Source organism: Nerophis ophidion, linkage group LG14 (genome assembly GCF_033978795.1).
Source record: "Nerophis ophidion isolate RoL-2023_Sa linkage group LG14, RoL_Noph_v1.0, whole genome shotgun sequence".
Taxonomy (NCBI): Eukaryota; Metazoa; Chordata; class Actinopteri; order Syngnathiformes; family Syngnathidae; genus Nerophis; species Nerophis ophidion.
Window position 1 is genome coordinate 18,087,799 of NC_084624.1, and position 15,694 is coordinate 18,103,492.

The 15,694-nt window shown below is 38.6% G+C and overlaps 1 protein-coding gene across 1 annotated transcript in view; it reads right to left on the reverse strand.

The window, feature by feature from the left end:
* Positions 1-15,694, reverse strand: part of LOC133568904 (septin-7-like) — a 62,474-nt gene that overhangs the window by 9,916 nt on the left and 36,864 nt on the right. Inside the window, exons 8-10 of the mRNA XM_061921096.1 lie at positions 8,913-8,964; positions 8,663-8,788; positions 118-253 (exon numbers count right to left, since the gene is read on the reverse strand). Coding sequence (XP_061777080.1) covers positions 118-253; positions 8,663-8,788; positions 8,913-8,964 — 314 coding nt within the window. The remainder of the gene's footprint in view (positions 1-117; positions 254-8,662; positions 8,789-8,912; positions 8,965-15,694) is intronic.

Genomic DNA, 15,694 nt, shown 5'->3' on the forward strand with positions numbered 1-15,694 from the left:
GTGTTCATAATCATATATGTATTGTATATAATCAAAAGTTTACATGAATATGCACACATTTAAGTACTGTAAATAAACATGAAAACATATATGTACAGTAAATATTCAAAGGTTCACCTCAGCCTCTGAATCCTTCAGTTTCTGTTTCTTTTCCTTCACTTTCATTTCAAAGACTTGTTCCATTTCCGCTTCCATCTTCTTCATCTTCATCACATGTTCTTTTCGCTCCTCCTCCATCTGGGCCAGCGGACTCCTAGAGAAAATGTTTGCATTTATTATATTACATTATTGTTGTACATATTACTCATAACCGTCAATGAATTGTAATTGCCAATACCTCAAAGACATAGCAGGTATGTGCAAGATGAGCCAGTAAAAATTGTATTGTAAAATGTAGGTGCCATATTTGATGTACATTTAAGTGTTTATACTTTGACCTAGAGCTGGGCGATATGGCCTTTTTTTAACATCTCGATATTTTTAGGCCATATCGCGACACACTATATAAATCTCGATATTTTGAATGATCACTTGATGCATGTAATCACAGCAGTATGATGATTCTATGTGTCTACATTAAAACATTATTCTTCATACTGCATTAATATATGCTACTTTTAAACTTTCATGCAGAGAAGGAAATCACAACTAAGTCAATTGACCAAAACTGTATTTATTAAACAGTTATTAAGCAGTGGCACAAACATTCCTGTCATTTCAAAACAGAAAGGGTAAAATTGTCAGAGACATTTTAAAACTAGCTATTAATGCACTTTTGTGCATGATGTCACTAAGATGACATATCAAAACAACACTAAATTAAAGTGCACTTTTTGTACAGAACGCCACTACAATAGTTTAAAACAATTAAAGTGCACTTTTGTGCAAGATGTCACAGAAGATATTTTAATAACTGTCAAATAAAAATGAGCTGCATAATAGGAAATCAAATAGTGTTCGTCCTTTGCTATGTGGAAAGTTCCTGCGGACATTATCTCCTTTTGTTGTTCACTATTTTTTTCATACGGTGTTGATCTGGAAATGTTTGCCTCGGCATTTTGATGGTGTGGGCGTGTGGCACCGAATAAAGATGATGACATGCGGAGTAAACACTCTTCATTCTCTACCAGGTTACTTTTCAAATGATTAGCAGTAATGCTACTTATTTTAGCAACGCTTTTGCCCCACACTTGACAAATTACGGTTGTCTGTTCGACATATTCCCACTTGAAGCCAAACCACAGCCGGACGAAGGACCCCCTGCTGTTTTTCTTGGGAATTAATTCTTCCTATATTTGTGACCAGATTCGCACCTTCTTTCTCTCATATTACCGCAAGCACCACAGCTAATGTTACCCATATTGCTACCTCTCTGCTCCGCGTATGTAAGAAGGTGCGCTTGCTGTCTGTGAGAAGGAGAGACAAGAAAGAGCGGGATAAGCCTGTAGTGTAATGCCAGCAGCTGCGTGAGAACGTATACTCAAATATAACGATATAGTAATTTTCTATATCGCGCAGAGACAAACCCGCGATATATATCGAGTATATCGATATATCGCCCTGCCCTATTTTGACCCTGACAAAGATATGAACATTTATAAATAACAGAAAGCAGATTGCATGTAAGAATGCTTGTTTAATTCCAGTACGAGGCACAAAAACATACAGGGCATTGGCCTAGTGTGAAGCTAACTGTATCTCGCCAACGGCGAACAACAAGAAAGTCCACGAGTAGCAACAGTCGACTGTTGCGTCGAGTAAACCAACACAAGACATGACCAGTAGGGACCGGTCATAACAGTAAATTTGTAAATACGCAATAATTTGGTGAAAAACAACGCAACTGACTCTGGTGGAAAAAAAAATTAGCAGAAATTTGGGGTTAATGGGACAGTTGCATTCTGTAGAACTTTGCGTTACCATATTTTTCGGAGTATAAGTTGCTCCGGAGTATAAGTCACACCTGCCGAAAATACATAATAAAGAAGGGAACAAACATATATAAGTCGCACTGGAGTATAAGTCGCATTTTTGGGGGACTGTAGTGGCTGCTGTAGGCAGGAGCTCTGTGCTCTTGTGTCATCCTTTCGTGTTTCCCTCTTGTTTTCATGTGTTATTATATTTTTTTTGCCTTTTGGTCCGGGACCCTTTGGGACTGTGTGACAAGGGGTGGCACTTTCGTGACATCTGTGGTGCTTTTTTTGTGGACTTCTGGATCTGCCTCCCGGGAGCCTTTTGGCCATGGAGACCAGCTGCTGGGTGTCTGCTACACCAGAGTCTGTTTGGAGGGACTGGAGGAGATGCAGATGAGGGGACAGGGCTGCGGAGCTAGCACTGAACGCTGGGACGGAGAGGCTCCGCGGTGTCTTGACTGGGTGAGCAGGTGTCAGACACCTCAGTCACCTTGGACGTATCATCGCTCATCCATGCGGACTGGACATTGGCCGAGAGTGGAGTCTTGGTTGCTTTGTTGGATCTGCTTCTGTCTCTGGCCATGCTCCCTCCTCCCCAGCGGACGATGGCATGGAACACCGCAGAGGCCACCACAGTGGATATGTTTCTTTTACTTTTTATTCATAGCTGTATGTAGAAGTGTCTGGTTGTATCTGCTGCTTTAATGTCTTTAATGTCCTTTGTGTTCTTTGATGTTTGATGTTTCCCTCTTACACACATGTAAGAGGGATGTGTACTATGGCTATGAGTTGTTCTTTTCCCTTGGCCTCAGTCTGCACCCCCACTCCAGGGCCTAGGCTAAGACCGATTTTTTATTTTTTTATTTTATTTAATCTTCTATTTTTTTTTTCTCTCCCCCCCCTTGTTTAACTGTATGTCATCTTTTTTTGTAAGGGGCGCTGGAAGCCGGCAGACCCGTCAGCGATCCTGTTCTGTCTCCCTGTAATGTTTGTCTGATCTTGAATGGGATTGTGCTGAAAAGTGTAATTTTGCTGAATGAACTCTCCTGACGGAATAAATAAAGTACTATCTAATTTGAAAAGCAAATTGAAATAAATAAAGAATAGTGAACAACAGGCTGAATAAGTGTACGTTATATGACGCATAAATAACCTACTGAGAAGGTGCCTGGTATGTTAACATAACATATTATGGTAGGAGTCATTCAAATAACTGTAACATTTAGAACATGCTATACGTCAGGGACGTGCACATGATTATAGAGGGGCAGGGGCTCAAAGTCAGAAAAGGGCAGGAAATGATTTTTTGGTCCTTTACACAATATGGAAAATAATGTAAAATCAAATTTGCTAATAGGAAGCTAACTACTTAGCTGTGTGTCCTTTGTAGCTAAAAGTGATTGCCATTTCTTTTGTGTCAACAAATTATTGTCATAAAGAGTTAATTCACATTATCATAGGCTTGAAAGGCATGAAAAGCAACAAAACACTGGTTTATTATTAGGCTATTTATTGTTAAAGATAGGCACTTTGATATTGAACATTGAAACATTAACTTTGAAAAAAATATTAAATAAATAAATAAATATGATTATTATTATAAATATTATTATTATAAATATTATTATAAAAATATATATTTTTATAAAAATAAAAATAAAAATCTTTCCTTCTTCTCTTAACTTGATGAAAACACCATCAAGTTGTAACTTATGGTATTTCTCACTTAATGCTCAGACTAAACAACTGAAACGCAATACAACTTTATATCTAAACCTCTACTGTGAGAGAAATGTGATCCGCCGTAAACACAGTGCATTTTATTTTCAAAATTGACCCGGTGTTTTATTTTGCACGATCCGCTCTGCTCTGTGCGGAATAGATTTGCCGTGCTCAATCGATGCACTTTGCTCCGACGTCCGGCAAAAACAGAAGCTGACATATCGAATAATATAATAATACAGCGTTTTTCTGAAATATTACCCATATTAGATGCTGAATAAGTGGACATGGACTAGACCATAACTCACAGGTTCAAGTTGCTCCACTGTCACGTCTCCTCAGGCTGCAGTTGGCTCTCTCTCCTCTCTCTCGGTCACTCAGTCACTCAGTCACTCAGTCACTCACTCACTCACTCACTCACTCACTCACTCACTCACTCACTCACTCTCTCTCTCTGTCTCTCTCTCTCTCTCTCTCTGGCAGAAACGCAGGCTCAAAAAACCCGGTATTACAAGAAAACGTGGAGTTTTTGTAGCGCTGTTTTTTTTTTTGTTTTGTTTTGTTTTTTTACATCCCTAACAGGAATTTATTAATGTTGTTTAAAGAAAAGAAAAAAAAACACACACATACAGGCAGAGGGCACTTTTTAAGACGAGGCAAAAAAGGGTAGGGGCTCAAACACCCATAGGGCCCTATGTGTGCACGTGCCAGCTATACGTTTACCAAACAATCTGCCACTCTTAATCTCTAAATCCCATGAAATCTTATATATCTAGTCTCTTACGTGAATGAGCTAAAAAATATTATTTGATATTATACGGTAATGCGTTAATAATTTCACACATAAGTCGCTCCTGAGTATAAGTCACACCCCCAAACTATGAAAAAAACTGTGACTTATAGTCCGAAAAATACGGTATGTTGGATCGCATTACAGCAAACTATGAATGTAGTGTATTGCATTTTCTTGGTAGTTGTAGCAGTGTACTTGTAGCTTTGATGTAATTTTAGTACTTGCTGTGGTGTACTTGTATTTTCTTACAGTAGTAGTTTATTGCAGTTGTAGTACTTCTGGTACTGTATTGTGGTTTCTTGTAGTACTCGTGGTAGTGAAAGTTGGTTTCGAGTATTTGTAGGGCTTTATTGTAGTGTTTTATCAGTTAAGTTGTAGTTTGTTGTAGTAGTTGTAGTCACTCTTGTAGTCCATTCTAGTCATGTACAAGTCTACACTCTTGTGTCCAAGGTTAGTTCTTTGATCTTGTCCATGGAGGTGCAAAGGTTAGACTATTAGAGTATTTGTGTATGTATTTTTTACATACAATGAGTTGGAATTAGGAGTACTTTTTTAAAGGGACAGGACTAATTTGTGTGTTTCATGGACATATAACTGCTTTGTTGGTTGGTCGGTGACCAAATACTAATTTACTCATCCATCCATTTTCTACCGCTTGTCCCTTTTGGTGTCGCGGGGGGTGGTGGAGCCTATCTCAGCTGCATTTGGGCAGAAGACGGTGTACACCCTGGACAAGTCGCCCCCTCATCACAGGGCCAACACAGATGGACAGACAACATTCACGCACACTACTCACTCAATGGAACACAAATTATTCTGTAACCTTTGTTGTATGTTTATCAGTAATATGTAGGGATGCCCATTAATGGCTTTTTTGCCGATATCCAATATTTCCATATTGTCCAACTCTTAATTACCGATATCAAGCGATACCGATATATAAGGTCGTGGAATTAACACATTTTTATGCCTAATTTTGTTGTGATGCCCCGCTGGATGCATTAAACAATGTAACAATGTTTTCCAAAATAAATCAACTCAAGTTATGGAGAAAAATGCCAACATGGCACTGCCATATTTATTATTGAAGTCACAAAGTGCACTATTTTTTTAGCATGCCTCAAAACAGCAGCTTGGAATTTGGGACATGCTCTCCCTAAGAGAGCATGAGGAGGTTGAGGTGGGCGGGGTTTAGGGTCGGGGATAGCTTAGGGCAGTGGTCCCCAACCTTTTTGTATCCGCGGACCGGTCAACGCTTACTAATTTGTCCCGCGGCCCGGGGTGGGGGGGTGGGCGGGGGTTCCTTTTTTATTTTTTATTTGTCATGAAAAAGGGACGTTGTTGTCATGAAGAAGGATTTTGTTTTGTGGTTGGTGCACTAATTGTAAGTGTATATTGTGTTTTTTATGTTGATTTAATTAAAAAAAAAAAAAATATATATATATATATTTTTTTTAATTTTTAAATAAAAATGAATAAAAAATTATTCGGCGGCCCGGTACCAACCGGGGGACCACTGGCTTAGGGTGTGTATCGTAGCGTCCCGGAAGAGTTAGTGGTTCTGGGTATTTGTTCTGTTGTGTTTATGTTGTGTTACGGTGCGGATGTTCTCCCGAAATGTGTTTGTCATTCTTGTTTCGTGTGGGTTCACAGTGTGGCGCATATTTGTAACAGTGTTAAAGTTGTTTATATGGCCACCCTCAGCATGACCTGTATGGCTGTTGAACAAGTATGCAATGCATTCACTTGTGTGTGTAAAAAGCCATAGATATTATGTAATTGGGCCGGCACACAAAGGCAGTGCCTTTAAGGTTTAATGGCGCTCTGTACTTCTCCCTACGTCCGTGTACACAGCGGCGTTGTAAAAAGCCATAAATTTAACTTTCTGAAACAGATACCGATCATTTTGAAACTGATACCGATAATTTCCGATATTACATTTTAAAGCATTTATCGGCCGATAATATCCGCAGTCTGATATTATCGGACATCTCTAGTAATATGGATTTGTTACAATATAAAAATATCTAACTTGCGAAATCAGCCGAGGACCAAATACTTATTTCCCCCACTTGACCTACTCTATACTCCACATTGTTAAGTTAGATGTATATTTTGGATGGCATAATCAAGATATTTAAATGTACTATAAACACATGACTGAGCAAAATCCACAATGCTTACAGATGTAGACTTCTGTATTTGTTGTTGGCGTTGTGAATCTGGTGGGACTTCCAAGCTATTGGCATTCATAAAGCATATATTCATATTTTCTGCGCCAAGTAAGCTGGTGTATTACACCAGGTCACATATTTTAAGCTGAATCACTTCTTGTTTCTTTAAAGCCCTAATAATACAACTTGCACAGTATTCCACCATTTCACCAGCAAAGAGGCTGGAACCACTTTAGTTTATCTACTGTATAAGGCCAAACATGGCCGTTTGAATACTATTGGTAAGCATCTGCACTCAACACACCTACAAACCCTGTTTCCATACGAGTTGGGAAATTGTGTTAGATGTAAATATAAACAGAATAAAATGATTTGCAAATCCTTTTCAACCCATATTCAGTTCAATATGTTACAAAGACAACATATTTGATGTCCAAACTGATAAACATTTTTTTTTGGAAAATAAACAGTAACTTTAGAATTTGATGCCAGCAACATGTTTCAAAGAAGTTGGGAAAGGTGGCAATAAATACTGGTAAAGTTGAGAAATGCTCATCAAACATTTATTTGGAACATCCCACAGGTGTGCAGGCTAATTGGGAACAGGTGGGTGCCATGATTGGGTATAAAAATAGCTTCCCAAAAAATGCTCAGTCTTTCACAAGAAAGGATGGGGCGAGGTACACCCCTTTGTCCACAACTGCGTGAGCAAATAGTCAAACAGTTTAAGAACATTTCTCAAAGTGCAATTGCAAGAAATTTTGGGATTTCAACATCTACGATCCATGATATCATCAAAAGGTTCAGTGGATCTCGAGAAATCACTCCAAGTAAGCAGCATGGCCTGAAACCAACATTGAATGACCGTGACCTTCGATCCCTCAGATGGCACTGTATCAAAAACTGACATCAATCTCTAAAGGATATCACCACATGGGCTCAGGAGCACTTCAGAAAACCACTGTCACTAAATACAGTTTGTCGCTACATCCGTAAGTGCAAGCTACTATGCAAAGCGAAAGCAATTTATCAACAACATCCAGAAACGCCGCCGGCTTCTTTGGGCCCGAGATCATCTAAGATGGACTGATGCAAAGTAGAAGTGTTCTGTGGTCTGACAAGTCCACATTTCAAATTGTTTTTGGAAATATTCGACATCGTGTCATCCGGACCAAATGGGGAACCGAACTATCCAGACTGTCATCGACGCAAAGTTCAAAAGCCAGCATTCGTGATGGTACATACAGGTTTTAGAACAACATATGTTGCCATCTAAGCGCCGTCTTTTTCATGGACGCCCCTGCTTATTTCAGCAAGACAATGCCAAGCCACATTCAGCGCGTGTTACAACAGTGTGGCTTCATAAAAAAAAGAGCGCGGGTACTTTCCTGGCCCGCCTGCAGTCCAGACCTGTCTCCCATCGAAAATGTGTGGCGCATTATGAAGCGTAAAATACGACAGCGGAGACCCCGGACTGTTGAACGACTGAAGCTCTACATAAAACCAGAATGGGAAAGAATTCCACTTTCAAAGCTTCAACAATTAGTTTCCTCAGTTCCCAAACGTTAAAAGAAAAGGTGATGTAACACAGTGATGAACATGCCCTTCCCCAACTACTTTGGCACATGTTGCAGCGATGAAATTCAGAGTTAATTATTATTTGCAAAAAAAAAATAAAGTTTATGAGTTTGAACTTAAAATATCTTGTCTTTGTAGTGCATTCAACTGAATATGGGTTGAAAAGGATTTGCAAATCATTGTATTCTGTTTGTATTTACATCTAACACAATTTCCCAACTTATATGGAAACGGGGTTTGTACAAAAAAACACCTTAATTCCCTCTGCCATCATCACTTTAAACAAAAAATAAATTAACACGGCTGTATTTTATTTTATATCACTTACGTTTTGTGTCTGTTTTGTTATATTTTTCATCTCTTATTGTTCTGCCCTGTAAATGTTCTTCAAACCTGATGATTTTTTTGTTTGTTTTTTAACAGACAATAAAGGTTATCCATCCATCTAACAATCGAATTGTGTTGTGACAGTGAAGTCTCACTTGGTAAGCTGTCCTTTGGTCTTGGTGGTGTCCACTCCGTTACAGGTGACGGCTGCAAGTTTCCTACTACGGTAATTCTCATAGTGGACGTTGTTGGTAACGTCCTTCAGATCTTGCATGTGCGTTCTGTTGATGGTGACCATTAAATAATTGTATTATCCCACACCAAAAAAAAGGATATTCATAAAAACAGAAGCTTGACACGTTTGCTGGTTGAATATACAATATGCATCGTACATACATATCCTACCTGATTAACATGTTGCGCAAAACAGTGAAGTCGCAATGTTCGCCGTTTTCCACTGAAACACAAGAAAGACAAACATTACATTGTCTGCATGAACATTATTATGCAGTTCACTGCCACAAGTCCAAATATCTTCAAGAGTGTTTTGGGATTTACTTCTGCAATCCATGCAAATGTAAATCACAAATTACACACACACACACACACACACACACACACACACACACACACACACACACACACACACACACACACACACACACACACACACACACACACACACACACTAATGACAAACTTTTCTAACATTAATGCAGCCTATAGGTTATTATTTTGACATGATGGTATATTAGCAAATATTAATGTGTTTACTTAATGTACAGGTTTGGTTAGCGATAGTGATTCATTCGAAAAGTTTAACTTGTGCTAGTACTCGTATTTCTTGTCATTGTAATATTGCATTATACTTTCTTGTGGTTGTAATGCACTTGTAAAAACCCCGTTTCCATACGAGTTGGGAAATTGTGTTAGATGTAAATATAAACGGAATACAATGATTTGCAAATCATTTTCAACCCATATTCAGTTGAATGTGCTACTAAGACGACATATTTGATGTTCAAACTAATAAACATTTAGTTTTTTGCAAATAATCACAGAATTTGATGCCAGCAACACGTGACAAAGAATTTGGGAAAGATGGCAATAAATACTGATAAAGTTGAGGAATGCTCATCAAACACTTATTTGGAACATCCCACAGGTGTGCAGGCTAAATGGGAACAGGTGGGTGCCATGATTAGGTATAAAAAAAAGCTCCCCAAAAAATGTTTAGTTTTTCACAAGAAAGGATGGGGCGAGGTACACCCCTTTGTCCACAACTGCGTGAGCAAATAGTCAAACAGTTTAAGAACAACGTTTATCAAAGTGCAATTGCAAGAAATTTGGGGATTTCAACATCCACGCTTCATAATATCATCAAAAGGTTCAGAGAATCTGGAGAAATCACTCCATGTAAGCTGCATGCTCGAAACCAAATTTAAAGTTTATGAGTTTGAACATCAAATATCTTGTATTTGTAGTGCATTCAATTGAATATGGGTTGAAAATGATTTGCAAATCATTGTATTCCGTTTATATTGACATCTAACGCAATTTCCCAACTCATATGGAAACGGGGTTTGTACTAATGATACATATTTCTAACATTAATGCAGCCTATAGGTTATTATTTTGATATGATGGTATATTAGCACATATTAATCTGTGTTTAATGAATGTACATGTTTGGTTAGCGATAGTTATTCATTCGGAAAGTCTAACTTGTACGAGTACTTTGTTGTTGTTGTAATATTGCACATTTGTACTTTCTTGGAGTTGTGGTAGGGTAAATGTACTTTCTTGTATTTGTGGATTTTTGCAATTGTACTACTTGTTGTAGTGTACTCGTAGTTTCTTGTACTTGTAGTACAGGTAATTTACATGTGGTTTTCTTGCCATTGTAGTACGTTTAATAGTGTATTGTAGTTTGTGACTGTCGTAGTACTTGTAGTATTGTACAATGGTACCTCAACTTAAGAGTGTCCCAATTTAAGAACGTTTTGTGATAAGAGCGGTCTCTCGGCTAATTGAGAGATTTAGTTTGAAATACGAGCATCCCCACAATCCCGTAACACCCGACCAAAACTTTCAGTCCTACTCGCTAGCATTAGCTGATGCTCGAGATAAACATAACTTTGTTTTTCAAGCATGAAAAGTGAGAAAGTGAGTGTCAAAACAACACTGATTTGAGATACAAGTGTTTTGAGTTAAGCGCTCTGTCAAAGAACCAACTCAGCTCACAACTGGAGAATATTTGCCAACCATCCTGATTTTTCCAAGAGACTCCCGAATTTCAGTGCCCCTCCCGAAAATCTCCCAGGGCAACCATTCTCCCAAACTTCTCCCAATTTCCACCGGGACAACAATATTAGGGGCGTGCCTTAAAGGCACTGCCTTTAGCGTCCTCTACATCCTGTCGTCACGTCCGCTTTTTCTCCATGTAAACAGCGTGTCGGCTCAGCCACATAATATACGCGGCTTTTGCACACTCACCTAACCGAATGCAAGTCATACTTGGTCAACAGCCATACAGGTCACACTGAGGGTGGCCGTATAAACAACTGTAACACTGTTACAAATATGCGCCACACTGTGAACCCACACCAAACAAGAATGACAAACACATTTGGGGACAACATCCGCACCGTTACACAACAGAACAAATACCCAGAAACCCTTGCAGCACTAAGTCTTCCGCAACGCTACAATATACATCCCCGCTCCCACCAAACCATCTCCCGAATTCAGAGGTTTCAAGGTTGGCAAGTATGAAGTTGAGGTAATACTGTACTTGTACTTTCTTGTAGGTGTAGTGATATATTGTAGTTTAAGTTGTAATACTGGAAGTAAAGTTGGGCAATTGTGTCAGATGTAAATATAAACAGAATACAATGATTTGCAAATCATTTTCAACCCATATTCAGTTGAATATACTACAAAGACAACATATTTGATGTCAAAACTAATAAACACTTTTTTTGTTGTTGCAAATAATCATTAACTTTAGAATTTGATGCCAGCAACATTTGACAAAAAAGTTGGGAAAGGTGGCAATAAATACAGATAAAGTTGAGGAATGCCCATCAAACACTTATTTGGAACATCCCACATGTGTGCAGGCTACTTGGGAAAAGGTGGGTGCCATGATTGGGTATAAAAACAGCTTCCATGAAATGCCAAGTAATTCACAAACAAAGATGGGGCGAGGGTCACCAATTTGTAAGCAAATTGTCGAACAGTTTTAGAACAACATTTCTAAACGAGCTATTGCAAGGAATTTAGGGATTTTACCATCTACAGTCCGTAAAATCATCAAAAGATTCAGAGAATCTGGAGAAATCACTGCACGTAAGCGATGATATTACGGACCTTTGATCCCTCAGGCGGTACTGCATCAAAAACCAACATCAGTGTGTAAAGGATATCACCACATGGGCTCAGGAACACTTCATAAAACCACTGTCAGTAACTACAGTTGGTCGCTACATCTATACGTGCAAGTTAAAACTCTACTATGCAAAGCGAAAGCCATTTATCAACAACACCAAAGAACGCCGCCGGCCTCTCTGGGCCTGAGCTCATCTAAGATGGACTGATGCAAAGTGGAAACGTGTTCTGTGGTCTGACGAGTCCACATTTCAAATTATATTTGGAAACTGTGGACGTGGTGTCCTCCGGAACGAAGAGGAAAACAACCATCCGGATTGTTATAGGCGCAAAGTTCAAAAGCCAGCATCTGTGATGGTATGGGGGTGTATTAGTGCCCAAGGCATGGGTAACTTACACATCTGTGAAGGCACCAATAATGCTGAAAGGTCCATACAGGTTTTGGAACAACATTTGTTGTCATCCAAGCAACGTTATCATGGACGCCACTGCTTATTTCAGCAAAACAATGAACAAGCCTTGTGTTACAACAGCGTGGCTTCATAGTAAAAGAGTGCGGGTACTTTCCCGGCCCGCCTGCAGTCCAGACATGTCTCCCATCAAAAATGTGTGGCACATTATGAAGCGTAAAATACGACAGCGGAGACCCCGGACTGTTGAACGACTGAAGCTCTACATAAAACAAGAATGGGAAAGAAATTCCACTTTCAAAGCTTCAACAATTAGTTTCCTCAGTTCCCAAACGTTTATTGAGTGCTGTTAAAAGAAAAGGTGATGTAACACAGTGGTGAACATGCCCTTTCCCAACTACTTTAGTTAATTATTATTTGCAAAATGAGTTTGAACATCAAATATCTTGTCTTTGTAGTGCATTCAATTGAATATGGGTTGAAAATGATTTGCAAATCATTGTATTCCGTTTATATTTACATCTAACACAATTTCCCAACTCATGGAAACAGGGTTTGTACTTGTATTATTGTATTGCAGTTTATTTTAATTTGACTACTTGTCATAGTTTACTTGTAGTAATGAACTTGTAGTAGTATGCTTAAAGTTTCTTGTAGTTATAGTATTTTCAGTGTGCACTCATAGTTTCTAGTATTCGTAGTACTGTACTTGGTAGGTTTTTTTTTTTTCTAACTTTTCGAAGTTTACTAAAGGCGGTCCTCCAGTTGTGATGTTTTGTGGTTATATATGCACTCCCATCCATCCACCCATCCTTCCATTTTCTACCGCTCGTCCCTTTTGGGGTCGCTGGAGCCTATCTCAGTTGCATTCGGGCGGAAGTCGGCGTACACCCTGGACAAGTCGCCACCTCATCCCAGGGCCAACACAGATAGACAGACAACATTCACACTCACACACTAGGGCCAATTTAGTGTTGCCGATCAACCTATCCCCAGGTGCATGTTTTTGGGGGTGAGAGGAAGCCGGAGTACCCGGAGGGAACCCACGCAGTCACGGGGAGAACATACAAACTCCACACAGAAAGATCCTGAGCCTGGGATTGAACCCAAGACTGCTCAGGACCTCCATATTGTGAGGCAGATGCACTAACCCCTGCCCCACCGTGCTGCCCTATGTGTACTCCCATAGGTGTTTAATACAGTACACACACACAAAAAAAAGGTAAGTGCGGAAGAATACAAAACAACGTCACTTTTGTTCATTTTGGTTGACTCTTTTCTCGTCATGTCTCCCAAGTCTCAGGCAGACTCCTCTGGTGGCAGCGCGCCAAAGAAAAGGAAAGTGAAGTAAAATGTTGAGATAGTGTAAAAATCAACATGATTGACAAAGATGGTATCTTTGAACATGCGAAAGTATCCTTATCTCATCAGTATTTCAACTGATGAGATAAGTATGATTATATTGAGAATGAAATAATGAATGAATGAAATACATTCAGAATTTTTATTGTGGTTCTTCTTCTTTGTACTTTATCAACACTTTAAGTTTGAATAGTTTCTTAAAGTGGATCATATTAGTACATTGTTTGATTGCTTTGCTTAATCCATTCCATAATTTAATTCCACATACTGATATACTGATGGTCTTAAGTGTTGTACATGCATACAAATGTTTTAAATTACATTTTTCTCTAAGATTATATTTCTCCTCTTTTGTCGAGATTTGTTGTATATTCTTGGATTGCAGGTTGTAGTTAGCTTTGTGTATAGTTGTAGCTGTTTGCAAATTCAATACGTCGTGGAATTACAGTATGTTTAATTCAATAAATAAAGGGTTTGTATGTTCTCTATATCCAACATTATGTATTATTCAAACTGATCTTTTTTGTAGCACTGTTAGTGAATGAAGTGAACTTTTGTAACTATTTATCAGATATGGTAACACTAGCGAGCAGTAGAGAATATGAAGTGATTTTTGGTCTAGAACATGTTTTGCTTTATTCATTAGTGTTCCTTGCTACTTTATGTTGTATATATTTTACATGAGATTTCCAATTCAATTTATCATCAATTATTATACCTAGAAATTTGGTTTAATTTACTCTTTCAATTTCTATTCCGTCTATTTGTATTTGTGTTTGACTTTCTCTTCTACTGTAACCAAATAGCATTATTTTAGTTTTACTGAGATTCAACGATAGTCTGTTTTTGTCAAACCACCTTTTTAATTTGTTCATTTCTTCTGTTATTATTTGTATTCTCCTGAACAAAACGCTATTGTATGATCCGCAAATAATACTAACTTTAAATCTTTTGCAACTTTACAAATGTCATTTATTTAGAGATTTAAAAATTTAGGTCCTGGTATTGATCCCTGAGGTAGACCACAGGATATAGTTAGCGTTGTAGAAGTGTGTTCGCCCAGCTTCACGTATTATTTCCTATTCGTTAGATAACTTCTTATCCAGTTTAAGACATTTAACAGTGAGCTAATAACTGTGCTGTGTAGTTATTGTATTTTATTTTCCAACACGTCTGAATATCATTTGCAAATATGTATTAATTTCAGTTTGTCCTAGGTGTGTTGCTGGAGTCTAGGTGCAGTTTTTGCAATTAAGTTAAAGGGGAAGATTATCACCAGGCCTATGTAAGCGTCAGTATATACCTTGATGTTGCAGAAAAAAAGACCATATATTTTTTTAACCGATTTCCGAACTCTAAATGGGTGAATTTTGGCGAATTAAACGCCTTTCTATTATTTACTCTCGGAGCAATGACGTCACCTAGATAGTCAATCGGCCATTTTGTCAAACACATTATACACATCGAGTCAAATCAGCTCTGATATTTTCCATTTTTTCGACTGTTTTCCGTACCTTGGAGACGTCATGCCTCGTCGATGTGTTGTCGGAGGGTGTAACAACACGTTTAGGGACGAATTCACGTTGATTTACGTAGAATGTGCATCGATTAGCACGGCATGCTAAACGATGCTAACATGCTATTTACAGACATGGCAGAGAGATGTATGGATAACCTGCAGATGCATTTCCAACGATAAAGTCAACGAAATCACAATGGTGAGTTTTGTTGATGCCGTTAACTTATGTGCTAATCAGACATATTTGGTCAGGGCATGACTGCCAGCTAATCGATGCTAACATGCTGTTTAGGCTAGCTGTATGTACATTTGTTAGATATATTTGCATCCAGCGTTTCCCTCCACCCACATTTAATGCCAAACAAACACTTACCAATCGACGGATTTAAGTTGCTCCAGTGTCAATGCGAAAGTCCCGATCGGTTGGTCCGCACATTTTACCGGCGATGCTAAGGCAGACATGTCTGAATAGCGTCAATAGCTATTTGCTCAATAGCTTCATTTTT